Source organism: Lycium ferocissimum, chromosome 6 (genome assembly GCF_029784015.1).
Source record: "Lycium ferocissimum isolate CSIRO_LF1 chromosome 6, AGI_CSIRO_Lferr_CH_V1, whole genome shotgun sequence".
Taxonomy (NCBI): Eukaryota; Viridiplantae; Streptophyta; class Magnoliopsida; order Solanales; family Solanaceae; genus Lycium; species Lycium ferocissimum.
Genome location: NC_081347.1, coordinates 70224163 through 70238832, shown reverse-complemented (window position 1 = coordinate 70238832; position 14670 = coordinate 70224163). Strand labels below are relative to the sequence as shown.

General features: G+C 33.8%; 1 protein-coding gene across 2 annotated transcripts; it reads right to left on the bottom strand.

The window, feature by feature from the left end:
- Positions 1 to 6901: 6901 nt before the first annotated feature.
- Positions 6902 to 12948, bottom strand: LOC132060261 (protein S-acyltransferase 11-like). Of its 2 annotated transcripts, none has more exons than XM_059453208.1 (5): positions 12688 to 12948; positions 11364 to 11589; positions 10325 to 10623; positions 7707 to 8204; positions 6902 to 6989 (listed from the first exon to the last, which is right to left on the bottom strand). In XM_059453208.1, exons 1-4 carry the CDS (start codon positions 12763 to 12765, stop codon positions 7719 to 7721), a joined length of 1089 nt encoding a protein of 362 aa, XP_059309191.1. In that variant the 5' UTR covers positions 12766 to 12948; the 3' UTR covers positions 6902 to 6989; positions 7707 to 7718. The 2 variants fall into 2 exon arrangements, with proteins under 2 accessions (XP_059309191.1, XP_059309190.1); XM_059453207.1 differs by having other exon boundaries at positions 6902 to 6999; positions 12688 to 12947.
- Between the last annotated feature and the right edge of the window lie 1722 nt (positions 12949 to 14670).

Genomic DNA, 14670 nt, shown 5'->3' with positions numbered 1-14670 from the left:
GAGATATATGATCGAGATAATGAGCTAAACAAAAGATAAAATAATTTAGATAAGATAACACTGAACATACGGAGGAATGATTATGAAGATAAAGCTGGCAGTGGCCCTTAGCTCATAATAATTCTAAGCATTCATGACGAAACTCATGAGATACAATTCACATCTATATGGATTACGTATTGAGTTCATGATATTCAAATTAATCACCGTGAGCAGATCAATTTCGAAACTATAAGCCTAGAAGATAACAATTCTACAGCTATTCAAGAAACTAGGGTTAAATTGTATTCTGAGTCAATTTACAGATGAGTATGAAGAATGATACGTAGGGAGAATCATGAACATTCGCTAATGTAGATAGTTAGCCTCACATACCTTCTTTGCTTCACAATCCTCAGTCCAAAAGTCTGAATTTTGAGAAGAACCCAAAAGCCTGTGTCTCAAACCTTATCTGTGGGTTTTCATGAAAACTCTAGGTTAAGAACAATGAATTCCATCTTAGATTATCTAAATACATGATAGAATTTGATTGGAATGGATAGAACTTGCTTACCTTAGAGTTCTTGGGGTTGGAGAGGAGAAACAAGTCGTCTTTAGGGTTTTCAGAACTAGAAAAAAAAAAAGTTAGAACTGAAAATCAAGTATTTATAGGTTCTGGTGCGGGTTGAGAAATACGGTCCGTATTCTGAATTACGGTCTGTAAACCTGGACCGTAATTTAACATATATTCAAAACAGAAGCACTGCTTTATTTTTCCTCCTCAAATACGATCGCAGTTTATGAACCGTATTCCAAAATACTGTCTGTATTTAACAATATCGATTCCCCAAGCCAAATTCCAGGAAGCACAGTGATTTAGATGCCACATTACGATTTAAAATACGGGCCGTTTACTGAAATACGGTCCGTATTCTGGGGCGTAAATCCCCATCTGACAATTGATGAGAAATTTTCAATTCCCACATTCTTTATCTGGTTTTCTAAGTCTAGAATCGTGGTCAAAACTTAAGTTAAAGGTCTGAGATGCTACATATCTAATTTAATTTAGCTTCAAAGTTATAATTTTCACATACATTAAACAAAAGAGTAATTAGTAAGATCTAATACATGCTCCAGTTGAATAAGAATTGTGGCTTCAAAGTTGCCTAAATTTTACCAAAATGTATAAAGACAAATAACGTAAAGAGTAATTAAATACTCCCTCCGATCCATATTATATGGTGTTTTTGGGTTGGACACTTTTTCTTAAGAAATCACTTACTCCTAGAAAGAAAAAAGTGTTTTCACTAAATTACCCTTAATTAAACAGCATTCCCACCAGTTCAAAAAGAGTGTCCACTTAGTCATTTGCACACCCATTAAGAGAATACTACTCGTAAGCAAAAATAGGTATTTTGACTAAATTACCCCTAATTAAACATGTATTGTGATTTGGTCACTTAATACTTAATAAGGGTAAATCTAGAAAGATAAGGTAAATATTTTCTTGATTTGGTAAGTAAACACTTTTTTTGAACCAAAATATAAAGGCTAAGTGGGCACTCTTGACTAGAGAGAGTATCAATTTAAGAAAACTATTAATAGCTTCTTGATTATGTAAAAAATTATTTATTTTTGATTAAATGTAAAAATTAAAAATACCATATAATATGAATCGGAGAGAGTAATGGCAAGAATATATTCACAAAAAGTTACTCCCTCCATCCCAATTTGTGTGACACTTTTCAGATGTTGAGATTCAAACAAATCTTTTTTTGATCATAATTTTTTCACATATGTTTTAAATATTTTGAACTGTCAATTGTTACAACTTATAGTACTTTTTACTTAGCAACTGAATATGTAAATTTTATTTCAAAATATTTAAAGATTATATGCCCCAATTCATGATCAAAATTAAACCATTTGACTCTCAAAAATCATATTGTGGCACACAAATTGATACCAGTGAGTACCACAATATCAACATACACCAATTATAAAGGTCCATGTACGAATGAAGCTAAAAAAAACAAAGGAATGAGTGCAAAAATTGAAATAGACAAGAAAGGCAGCCACGTATAGCTAATGTCATCAATTTATCAAAATTCTTGTTGTGCCCCTGTGAGGACGACAACTCTTTCGTATCCGCATTTATATATTGTAACTAGCATAACAACATTTATTTTTTTATTTAAGTGAATGTTGCATATGTTTCAACTCAATTACTATTGCACATAATTGATTCTTATTCTATATTTTATACATTTTCTATTATCAAACGCAGAATACACGCTATAACTAGTTAAAGAAACAATCCATATTTATCCTAACATGTTTGTTGTTAACCGTACAAGTAAAATATGAAAAGAATGGGCTATAACCTATAAAGTGGATTTCTCGATGGCATATTTAAAATGGGACGACCAAAGGGTTGAGCCGGAGCCGTCCCTACAACCCTTTCCATGAATATTACGTCCTTCACTACTTCCGGAGGGTCAGCGTTTTGGTCTTCTACATTTCGACTCCAATAACGTTTTGACGATGAATATTGATGATGCCATTAATGACTTTGAGAGGGTTTGCTTGATTAGTTTTGACCAGTGTTTTAAAAGGCGGGGCGTTTTACATTTTTCACGGCGAGGCGTAAGCCCCAAGAGTATTTATTTTTAGTATTTCATAAGATATTATAATTACAATAAATATTTTTAAATAGGTGAAATTACATAAAAAATAAAAGAAAACTGTAAATAAATGACATAGAGTAACATCAGTATCTATATTAGTGAGGATCAATTCAAGTCAATAAGATATTAACCATGTGTTTTAAAGACATTACCCAAGATGTTATTGTAAAATCTTTATTTAATAATATGGAGATTTGAGTAGTTTAGTCCAAAGTTTTAGAATATTGCTCTTAAAAAGTAGATAATGTTTTTTCTTTCTTTTGTTATATATATTTTGTACTTCTTTTTACAATTTTCAATATTATCTAAGAGAAACTTAAACCATAAAATTTATCGGTAAAATTTTTTGGGGCCTCAAAAATTTTGAGGGCCTAAAACAAAAGCTTTACTAGTCTCACCCTTGAGCCACCCCTGCTTACAACTTATATAATATAATTTTACAAGTATAAACAATACAATAAAATAAAAGCTATTAGGGAATACAAATCAACTCCAACATCTTAACTTTCAAACAATGAAAAAATCACAATTTCTAAAACAATATTACTATTATACTATTCATTTTATATCAATAAACTTTATTAGTATTATAAGTAAATCTTCTATGTATTTTTAAAAGAAATATTAAGTTATATTCACCCTCACGATATTCTCAAATAGTAAATATTGATTTGTTATTTGAGTTACACTCAATCTTCTTATTTTTATAGATGAAAAACTATTAAGTATTATTCATGTGTTAAATAATTATGAGGGTCAACGATTTTAATTAAGGAATTTGACATATAATTTGTGTAAGAACTGTTAGGCGAGCCCCGAGTGTTGGGCGTTAGGTGTGTTTAGGGCGTACAATCGGGCACTTAGGGCGTAAGCCTCGCAAAAACTAAGTTCCGCACGTGAGTCCTGGACGTTTTGTCAGTACCTCACCCCGAGGCGAGTCTTGAAATTGCCTTTTAAAACACTGGTTTTGACGTTGAAAAGCAAGAAATTATCCTTTACTATTTCTTGCTCCTTGATTTCCTATATAAAAAGAAAAAAAGGTAGTAAGTTAATGAGTGTAGGGGTGACCCGCCTACATACAAAAAAATATTATACTATAATCGTCACTTTATGAAAATAAATAAAATATAATTACTAGTAAGAAAGCTTACCAGCTTGAGTCTCTTTCCCATGGTTACGAAATGTGAACGCTTCTCCATCTTCTAATTACTTAATCACTAATGGTATTGACGGTGCTTCGCGCGGTAAGTATAAGATTTATTGGATTTTTTAATTACTTTGGCCCTTTCCGTACAAAAAAATATTGTACTATAATCGTCTTTATGAAAATCAATAAAAATAATGTAGAAATAATCTCTCTTGGGATAAAATGTCTCTCTTGGTTACGAATGTGAACGCTTCTCCATCTTCTAATTACTTAATCATATCATAAAATTTATTGGATTTTTTAATTACTCTTTCTATAAATTTAATAATATATAATTAAATATCATTATAAATATAATAAATATCATTAACCATAGATCAAGAGCAAATTAAGAATGTGAGAAAAGAAATTAATAATAACCACTAAAGCAATGTTTGAGCTCACATTTTAGGTACAGAAAAGGGTCGAAAATATCCTTAACGTATGAAAGTGTCTTGCAAGAATTCTCCATCCTCATTTTGATCTAGAAATACCATCCGTCTTTACGTTATTCATATTATTTCGATAATACAAAACTAATGCAACTTGTAAACTTTCTAATTAGTGAAAAGGTTTAGTATGAGAATGCAATGGGAGCAGCGTTATCCTCTACTAATGGAGTGGTGCAATAACGTCTAAAAAGGTGTTTGGACTTTTTATAATAATCACATCAATAATTTTTTTTAAAGGAGGAAAAACCCAAAAAATTAAGATAAAAGACAAATAAAAATTCTGGCTTTAGAGAGTGTCACGTCACCTCTCTCAGTACCCCCAATAAAGACCAAAATAGTTTCGAGCCTTCCATCAGCTTCCTCCTCTCTCGTGGAAATTAAAAGCCACCATTGCGTATTAATTTAATTTCAAAAGAAGGTTGCTTTTGAAAATGCTTTATGAGTGCAAATTTGGTATAAATTTTCTCCACTATGTAACTCTGCAGAAAGAAACAAAGAAGAAGAGATAGAGTAAAACACAAGTGAGGAAGGCTAAATATATCAAAAAGATGAAGACATTACTAATAATGTGTTTACTATGCATAAAACTGGCAACTTCTTTTGGTTCAAAAGAATGTGTATTTTTCTTTGAAGAATACATCCTCAAATTCGCACGCAAGATAGGAAAAGATAATTGCACTGACTAACAAAAAAGAAGAGTTTCGAAACAGCTGTACACACTATTTAAATTTGTAACTGATCACTAAACTCAAACACAGATTTCAGAAAGAGTTACAAGAAGTGACTACCAAGTTTCCTTCATGCGCAGTTTTTCCTTAGTTACAATCAAAACGTTGCACCTAATGAGAATAAAACATTGTTTCTAGTAACTTTTTAGGCTACTAATTCTCGAAAGGGTGTGACTTTTGAGCAGGGCTTCTAGTTAAGGCCGATACTACTCCTAATAATAGGGAGACACTCAAAGCAACATTTCAAAATTGTGTGTCAAATCGTTTAGAGAAACCCTTTATTCTTCACTCGTCATTCCAACCAAACGCCTCAGTTCTGCAATTCCAGTGCCACAATGTAACAGAAAAGTAGTTTACCAGACCTAACGAAAAATGTTATAAGAATGGTTAAATGGGGACAACGGGAGAATTTGGAAGATAAATTATCAGGTATATATATATATTGGAGGAAATCCTACTCAAACGAATATGCAAACTTGCAAAACATTGTAGTTGGGGAAAATGTTGTGTTTGCGCATAATTTGCATGATGTATCTATATATAGTATCAAACATAGGAATTGGAAGTGTACCTTTACCAAAATCTACTAAAAGAGCCATGGTGGAACCGAAATGCTCTCTTGTTCTTGTTGTTGTTTTTCACTATCTCCCCTTAGTATACAGTGTTTCTTGTTTGGATGAATAAATTTCTTAGCGGAAGAAATTAAATAGGTTCAATCGATTAAATGATATATACGTTATAATTGAAGGAGCAATTGAGTAATATAGTTTAATGGGCTGATAAATAAATTCACCAAAATGGAGGAAAGTGATTTCCCATTTTGCACGGAAAGAAGTGACTCTTAATTGTTAATATGGCAACTGGAACAAAACATTGTGTCTGTTAGAGTAGGAAAGCAACGTTTTTTTTTTCCCCCTTAATTCAGGAAAATAAGGCAAAAAATCCAAAAATTTGAGGGAAAAAATGTAAATTCTAGCTTAAGAGAGTACCACATCATCAGCCCCATGTCCCTGCTTTTTATAGATATATAGATATAGATACTTACAACTCTCAGTAAAAAATTACAAGACGAGTATACAAACTTTGCCACTATTCTAAAACAACTTTCAACTTTGCATTTGTAACAAGTTTAACCCGTTGCAACACTTATCATATCTTTATAGTTTTCATTCACCCGACAGTAGTTTCTCTTTTAATTAAATTTTCCCTTTTTAATGTAGTTGTCTATAGGAAGCACGAAGTAGTGACTTTTTTCCAAAAAGTACTTTGATTGTGCAAGAATACTTTACAACTGTCATTATATGAAAACTAAACCTGTTTGTCCAATGTATGGAAAAATTCTATCAAATTCTAAATCTGATTGCTGATTCTATAATTTCAATATAATAATAGGACCACATTCATCAACTTTCTGCATTAATGTGGATTTGACTCAATCGAGTTAGAAGGTCAAATATTACAAAGGAGTAAATTTATCCATAAAAAATAAATTGGGCGGGGGTTTTGTCCTCATGAATTACAATCTAACAAAACCAGAAAAAGAAAAGATTCAAGGTCAAGGTAAAACAAGACTATATGCACCAAAATTTATTTATTTAAAAAAAAAAAAAAAAAAAAGGAACATGCCTACCCCACCAATACTTTAATTTCCTTGCAGGAGATATGATCATTTTTAAGGCATATGACACTGTCTTCTGTAGCTTCACCAGATTATAGGTTCTTGTCCACCATTGAACTATAAGTTAAACAAGAAGAGGGGGAAGGGGGTGGAGGGGGGTATTAGGCAGGCTTCAACTGTCTAACCTACTATTTCACTTATATTTTCAGTCTACCGATACATCGTGCCATAAATGGGAAACACTTCTTTCAGTCTTCCTACAGAAATTTGTAATGTTTGAAGGAATCTATCCGTATACATCATATGTCCACATGTCCTCGCGAAAAAAACAGCATATACCTGAAAAAACCTGCATAGAACATCATCATCAGATAACACAATCAGAATCCTAAGCCAAAACGCAATATAGAAATTACTAATCCTGCCCCCCCCCCCCCCCCAAAAAAGTCATGGACCAGGAAAAGAAGTATTTTATCCCTCTCGTGCAGCCCCGCACCGCTTCGCGCGGGCTACCAAGAAGGAGTATTATATCTGTGATCTTACCTTGCATTTCTGCAAGAGGCTATTTTTTTTTCTGTGCCTTGGTAAAATCTTGCAAACAATAAGTATACATTTATTACCATACATACACACGAAACACTTTTAAAAAGAAAAATAATTAAGAGAATAAATCAACAGATTGATAGGTCGAGAGACCCCAGGTTCCACAAATTAGTTCCTAATCCACCCAAATAACTGACGGACATTTTAGTGCAAAATGAAATCACAACTGTTGTCTAATTCTTATATTGGAGGCTACCGAAAAAGGCCCAAGCAGGAAGTGTTTCAACCTGAGGTACCATCTGGTCTATAAGGCAATGGTATCCATAAGCACATGATCTAAGAAAAATTTCAGCTTATAAAATGAGACAACTTTCCGACTAGATACCATCAACTAAAGCAGTATTTGGGAGAATTCAAAACTTCCTGTACGCTAAAATAAATAAAGAGTTCTATTTATTTTTCCTATATTTTAATGTTGATCCACGAAGAGCAAAGAAGGAGAAATTGATTTACCTCTTTTGAGCTTCATTTTTTGTGTCTCTTCTTAGAACTGAAGAAGCTTGGCAAATATCTTGTTGGAGTATAAGGGAAGCCAAAGAATCGGAAGAAATTTTGGCAATCCTTTACTGCAGTACTTTCACCACCTGATGCACTTATATGACTCAAGTATGTCTTGCCTTCATATATGAAACAGAGTTGCTGCCATAAAAGCACGCTTAAACCTATCTCAATAGAGACACTAGCAATAAAGAGGTAAATAAGAACAAGTCCTCTCGCTGGTAAAAACAACATAGAACTCATAAATGCAAGAAAAATTTCTTTTAACATTCTCATAAGCAACTTTTGACCAACAGCCCCATTCAGAAGGTGAATTTGCCAGTTGCTTAATGGTGGCCAAATATGATAAACCGCATAGGCTGATATGATGGATGCATAAATCATGCTAATGATTGCTGAAATGAGGAAAATGACGAAATGCCGATGGTTTGCTGCACCAACACAGTTCCCAATCTGGTACAATAAAAGAAGCAACTGTTATCATGAGAATATAATATGATTACCATGCCATATTGTTCATGTCAAATCACACAGGAATTACACAGAGTTGGGAGATGAATGCGCAGCCAGATGAAGTAGTGGAAGCCAGAGAACAGACAAATTTCCAGGTAAGTGTCACTATTTCCCATTAGAGGAAAACAACAGTATGTTGGTTCTATTTCGCCATTTCCGAGGAAAGTTAGATGGAAGACAAAGGCCCCTAAAAGGTTTCTTTTTTGCCTGGACAAACGTCCCTAAAGGGTTCTATTTCGGCATTTCCTCTTTGTATAGGACGGATAATTGGAGAATATTGAAGTTCGTGGGTTTCATAGCCTTTTTTAAGCCCCTTACAATTGTAATATTGTAAAGCTTTACCGCACCTCCTTGCTATATTTGTGAACAAATATTCTTATCATCATATACGAAAAATTGTCCCTCTTCAAAGAAATGGAGCAAGAAACGCCACTGCATCAATTACTTAAAATTCAGTAGTTCTAGATATTGTTCATCGATGAGCATGCTACCCATGAAGCAAGTAAAATAAAAATATATGCACCTGGCTTTGTTTAGTTTGGACTTTTTTCCACACCATACCTTTCTCTCTCTTGATTTTCTCTCCATATTCTCAGAGGGCTCATTTTCTCTTCACTCTCCCTATTGTGCATGTTCCTAACTATTAACCAGTGTTATTAAAAGCTATCACTTCATTGCTCAAATGGATGAAACGATGTGAAGCGAGGGTCATCACTATATGGGTGAAGCCATGCGATTCAGATAAGTGTGCCCTTCAAACAAAAAGCGATCCCACTGAGAAATAGTTGATTCTTTGAATCTCAACTTTGAAGAGTGGAATTAATATCGACATTATTTGTATAGTGGATGTTAAAATTAGTTAGTTTAATTGATTGATTATTTTAGAGTTAAATTCATTTACAAATACGTTCTTTATATCCTTATTCTGGAAATAAGATTTCCTCATAAGATCGTAGGCTTCTTTCAGATTCGTGGTATTTTTAGATTTTCTGTAAATTTTGCGCTTCACTTATCCTTTTTTGACCTTGTCGCTCTTTTTTCACTTTCGAAAACACTGCTATTAACTCATGCGTATCTTTTATTCTCTGGTGCTTGTTTTCTCGATTTTTATTTTGCTTCCTGCGATTAGGTTCTTCTTTTTTTCTATTTGAGGTGGTTTTAGCATCCTCCATTTCTCTCAACAACAATAGCTAGTACTATTTTCAGTTGATAAAACATAAAATATGACAGCAAAAAGATTCAAGTTTCTTGTAATTGACTAGGATAGAATATAACACTAATACCAACAGCCTTCTGGCAATCAGATAGTGGTAGTGCGAAGAACGGAGCTCGCAGATACTTTGACTTAAACTAAGAAGAAAAAAAATAACATAGCTAGCATGATATCGTAAAAATAATGAAGTATAAAATTTGCGTCATTTTCACCCCTTCTCACTCTATTAGGATATTGTACCCACTGGTGTCAAGTACGATAGGTGTTTATAATTCAGTTTTCTAGTTGTGAAGGATCTTCAGTTTCTCTCAAAATCTGCATGAGAATCCTAGTTAGCTCTTTCACAAATTAGTTCTCTCTAAAGTTTAGGTCAAGGAATTTAAATGCAATAGGTCCGAAAAGTCAAAATTAAAATTTGATACTGAGGTATAAATACAATATTTTCATTTGACGAGGCGGTTTAGAATAGGATCATGCATCTTATCAAGGCCCACGGGAATCAAAGATCTGCCATAGATGGGTCTTTCAGAAGTGAAGAAGAAACAACTAATCCATAAGAGATTTTTACACAAAAGGACAAACTCATCAACCGGAAAAATATCACCCACCTAATATTTCTACAATATAGGATCCAGCAACCCGTATAAAATTTGCAAGATAAAGAAACCCTTCAGAGCCTCAATTCTAGGCTTAAACTCCCAGACACATGGGTTATCCTCTTCTATTAAACTTCCTAAATTTCTTAACTACCTTGTTGTCATCTGTTTTCTAGACACACAATTTATAGGCATAACATTCTAGAGAATAAACAGCTTCTCCAAAGTGTAAAAGAATAAAGAGAACTTACAAATGGACAGTGATGATCCATGTCCAATACGCACATCCCACAAGAACGGCAATGATGTGCCCTAGGTGACTTTGGCTTTGAACAATATTCACAAAATCTATAATTCTCGAGTGCTCCTTTTGTTACGGCAGGATAGCTACCCCACAGTATGTTTGGTGGAGCACCAGCAGATCGAAATGCAGAAAGGCTAAATGTAGACAGGGTAGATATGGACAATAATATAGCAATCAAAATGATAACACCGCCATAGATGTAACCGGCAGAAACTACTGCTGGATAAATGGCCCACATACCGCCACCTGAAACACCAAAAAGCTATCAAAGCTGAATGTATAATAAAGTCTTACATCCAGCAACAAATTGAGATGAAGCTACAAAGAAATACCCCTACAATCAACGCAATGACATACAAGAAAATATACAAGACAGAAAAGAGTAAGAGAAAGCAAAATGTATATTGTGGAATTTGCTGCATCCTATGCTGCAATCAGCAAGGATTTGTGCATCCAATGACTAGAAACAATAAAAAGGTAAATTAGCAGTACTGTTTGCACATCTAAATATGAGACTAAGAGACAATAGAAACTGAGTGGATGCAGGATGCATGAATACAGCCATTATCTATAATTTATCAGCATCAATCATAGGTGACCAAGCCTAACTTTTAAATTCCACAAATTTCATTGATACTGCAGTCTTGGTGACTTCCAGCATGGATAAACTTCTCGATTGCTCTCCATGCTGTTTTCTTTTCAGTGGTTAGGAACAAGAAAAGGTAGAAAAATGTGTTTAGTTGGCGAACTGGAGGGATATACATGAAACACACAACACCCACACAAACAGAGAGATGTTCACATTGACTTCGGCCGGCATTTAAATCTCTGACATGAAAATCATTCCAATGGTGCAAGCCTTATATAAAGATAAAGCAGATAGAGAATGCAATAACCATACAGAACTAGAAGTTAGTCATGAAAAGAATCAAATAGTCCTGCAGATCAGGAATGAAAGGGAAGATGATGGATGTTTGATCACTTACATATTATCAATAGCATGAAGACAATGAGGATGCTGACAAAGCACCGGTCTCGCAATCGTCTCCACCTGAAGTTCTGGTTCTCGTTTTTAAATATGTTCTGGTTGGTTATAGCTCCGCACCAGAAACATTTGAAAGCTGGTACATGCGGTGAAACAAGTACACGGAGCCCACAGCCCCAACATGTCGTCTCATGATCCTCACTTACAGATGTCACGCTATGCTCCTCCTACAATAGCATGCCATTAAGTAACTAAGTTGTTCAGTATTGATTCAAGAATGTCTAAATTTTGCAACTTCAGAGAGGAAAAAAGATACTCCCTCCGTCCTAATTTAAGTGTCTTACTTTCCTTTTTGTTCTGTCCCAAAAAGAGTGCCTATTTCTATATTTAGTAAGTTGACAATTCAAAAATCCTACATGGCAAGTTTAACACCACAAAATTCAAAGAATATTTTAATACATTAAACACATAATTAATTTAGGACCGCAAGATTCAAAAGTCTCTTTTTATTCCTTAAACTTTCTGCCCAGTCAAACTAACACACTTAATTGGGACGGAAGGAGTAGAAAATTAGTGAAACCAACATTATGAGAAGCTTAAATGCTTCTTAGTTAACGAGTGAGAAGTTCCTGATTAAAAAAATAAACGAGTGAGACGTGCTCAAATGGTAAGTTACCTTTAACTCCAACCATAGGTAGGGCAGTTCAAAAGCAATACTTCAATGATAAAAGTAGACAAATGGTGTCAATAGAAGCAAAAAAAGCTATGTGATTTCTCCCTACTTTGCCTTAAGAGGACGTAAAACTTAGTAAAATAGTTGGTGTACACACAAGCTGAGTTCGATTTCTCAGATGATCACACATCTAATACTCCCTCCGTTTCAATGTGTTTGTCTTGCTTTCATTTTTAGTCCGTTTCAAAAAGGATGCCTCTTTCCTTTTTTGATAACTCTTTAATTTCAATATTTCACATGCTTATATTTAAGACCACAAGATTAAAGTCAAGTCAAAACCAGACAAACAAATTGAAACAAAGGGAGCAGTTAGTATCTCAGAAAGTCACTTTCTTTGTTGAAGGATATTAGAATCAAGACGAAAGGTGACTTTCTGAGATAATAATTATTAGTTGAGCGACCATGCGAAAAAGAAAAAAAAAAAAAGCCAAGATGAGATCGTGATCAATAGCTCAAAATTAACAGAAAGGAAAAAAAAAATCCAATTAATTCCTTAAAATACAACTGATCAAGCATTGTACAATATAATAATCAATAAAAAAAAAAAATGGAATCGGATTACATAGACACAAATGATCGTATTTAAACTTACAGGAGATATGACGTCATCGACGGCGGAGGGTGACGTCATCGCCGTCGTGGAAGTGGTGGCGATGTCTGCAATATCCATGTTTTCGACCACCTTTCACGGCGTCAACCGTTCTATTTATAGTTGGTTTGATTCCTACCAAAATGTATAACGACATAATTAGCTGTTATAATTTCTATGCTTCTTTTTCTCTAATTTTAAAAACAAGATTAGATAACTACTTCGACAAATTGGCAGGGGTTGGACTATTTCTCTTTCACATATATAACGTAAAATGTGATCATTTTAGTTCATTATATATATCACATAATCAAAAAAAGTCTTTAATGTATGAAAATGATGTTCATTTTAGTCCTTCGTATATGACACGTAACTGAAATAGTCCTTAATGGATGAGACGATTATTTAAATTCTAAAACTTAAAAATAGCGGTGTAAGGAAAAAAAAAAAAAGTGTTAAGTTAAACCAACAACTTTCGTTAGTTATATAAAAACATTAAATAAATGGAGTGAAACCTTTCAGTCATAGTCAAATCTATGATAACAAGAAATGTCAACTTTTGCTACCTTTAGGGAAACCCTTGTCCTGATAAGTAACATATGTTTTTTGTTTTTGAAACCGTAAGGGCAATTCTGCCCTTTTATTGGGGTGGTCTTTAATTTTGCCCCTTATATTTGTTGTCTTTAAATTTTACCCCTCATATTTGTGGTCTTTAAGTTTTCTTGCTTTCGCTTGGGTTCCTGAGGTTTTGGGTTCGAATTCCTACTTAGGCATAAAATAAAAAAATAATTTGACAAGGCAGGGCTGGGGGAAATGTATGTCGAATCCGGTATACAGTCCTTAAGGAAAAACCAAAGTTATGCCGAAGGAGGTATAACTTTTCCTCAAGGCATAGTTTAATTATGCCTTATGGGGCAGAACTTTTTGAATTATGCCTTATAGGGCAAGCTTTTAATTAAAGCATAAATAAAAGTATGCCCATAAGGTAGAACTTTTCCTTAAGACGATTTAACTTTTCTTTAAGGCATATACTTTGCCTTATAAGGCAAACTTTTAGTTATGCCTTAAGGAAAAGTTTCGCCAGGCATACTTTTAGTTATGTCTTATGGGGCACACTTTTAATTAAGGCATAACTAAAAGTATGCCCCATGCGCGGAACTTTTCCTTAAGGTATAACTAAAAGTTTGTCTTGAAAAGTTTAAAAAATAAAATATATATCTTAAAGCAAAGTCTGCCCCCTCCGGCATAACTTTAGTTTTTCCTTAAAGATTGTATGTCGGATCAGGCATACACTCTCCATAGCCTTGCCTTGCGATGTTTTTTTAATGCCTGAGCGGAGATTTGAACCCAGAACCTCAGGTATCCAAGTGAAGGGCAAGACTTAAAGACCACAAATATAAGGGGAAAAATTTGAAGACCACCCCAAAAGAAGGGCAATCCGCGCAAAAAAATGAAACGATAACCTAATTATGTCTCTTGATGCAAGAACGAAAACTAAGTTATAAGGAAAGCAAGAAAAACATATGCTTTATTGTTGCAGGTACGAGTACATCTTTGGTGGCGGGAGGAAAATAGTAATTTTTGCTTTCGTCATGTGAGTTGTTGGTTTTAGTTAACAAATTTTTTTACTTGCGCCCGATCCTTTTAAGCTTTAGGATTAAAATGATCACTTTTTTATGCATTAAGGGCTATTTCAGTTACATGTAACAGATGAAGGATTAAAATGAACACTACTTTCATATATTAAGAACTATTTCGCTTACATGGCATGAAAAACTAAAATGATCACATTTTCTATACATTAAGGACTATTATAATTACATGGCATATCTAAAGGACTTAAAATGATCCAAATCCCTTACATTAAGGACCATTTTGGTTGTTTTCTCAACTACTTATTTTGCACTGGATACAGAGTACGAGGTATTATAAACAATGTAAATCGTAATTAAAAACTGTTTGAAAAAAAAAAAAGATATTTCAAAT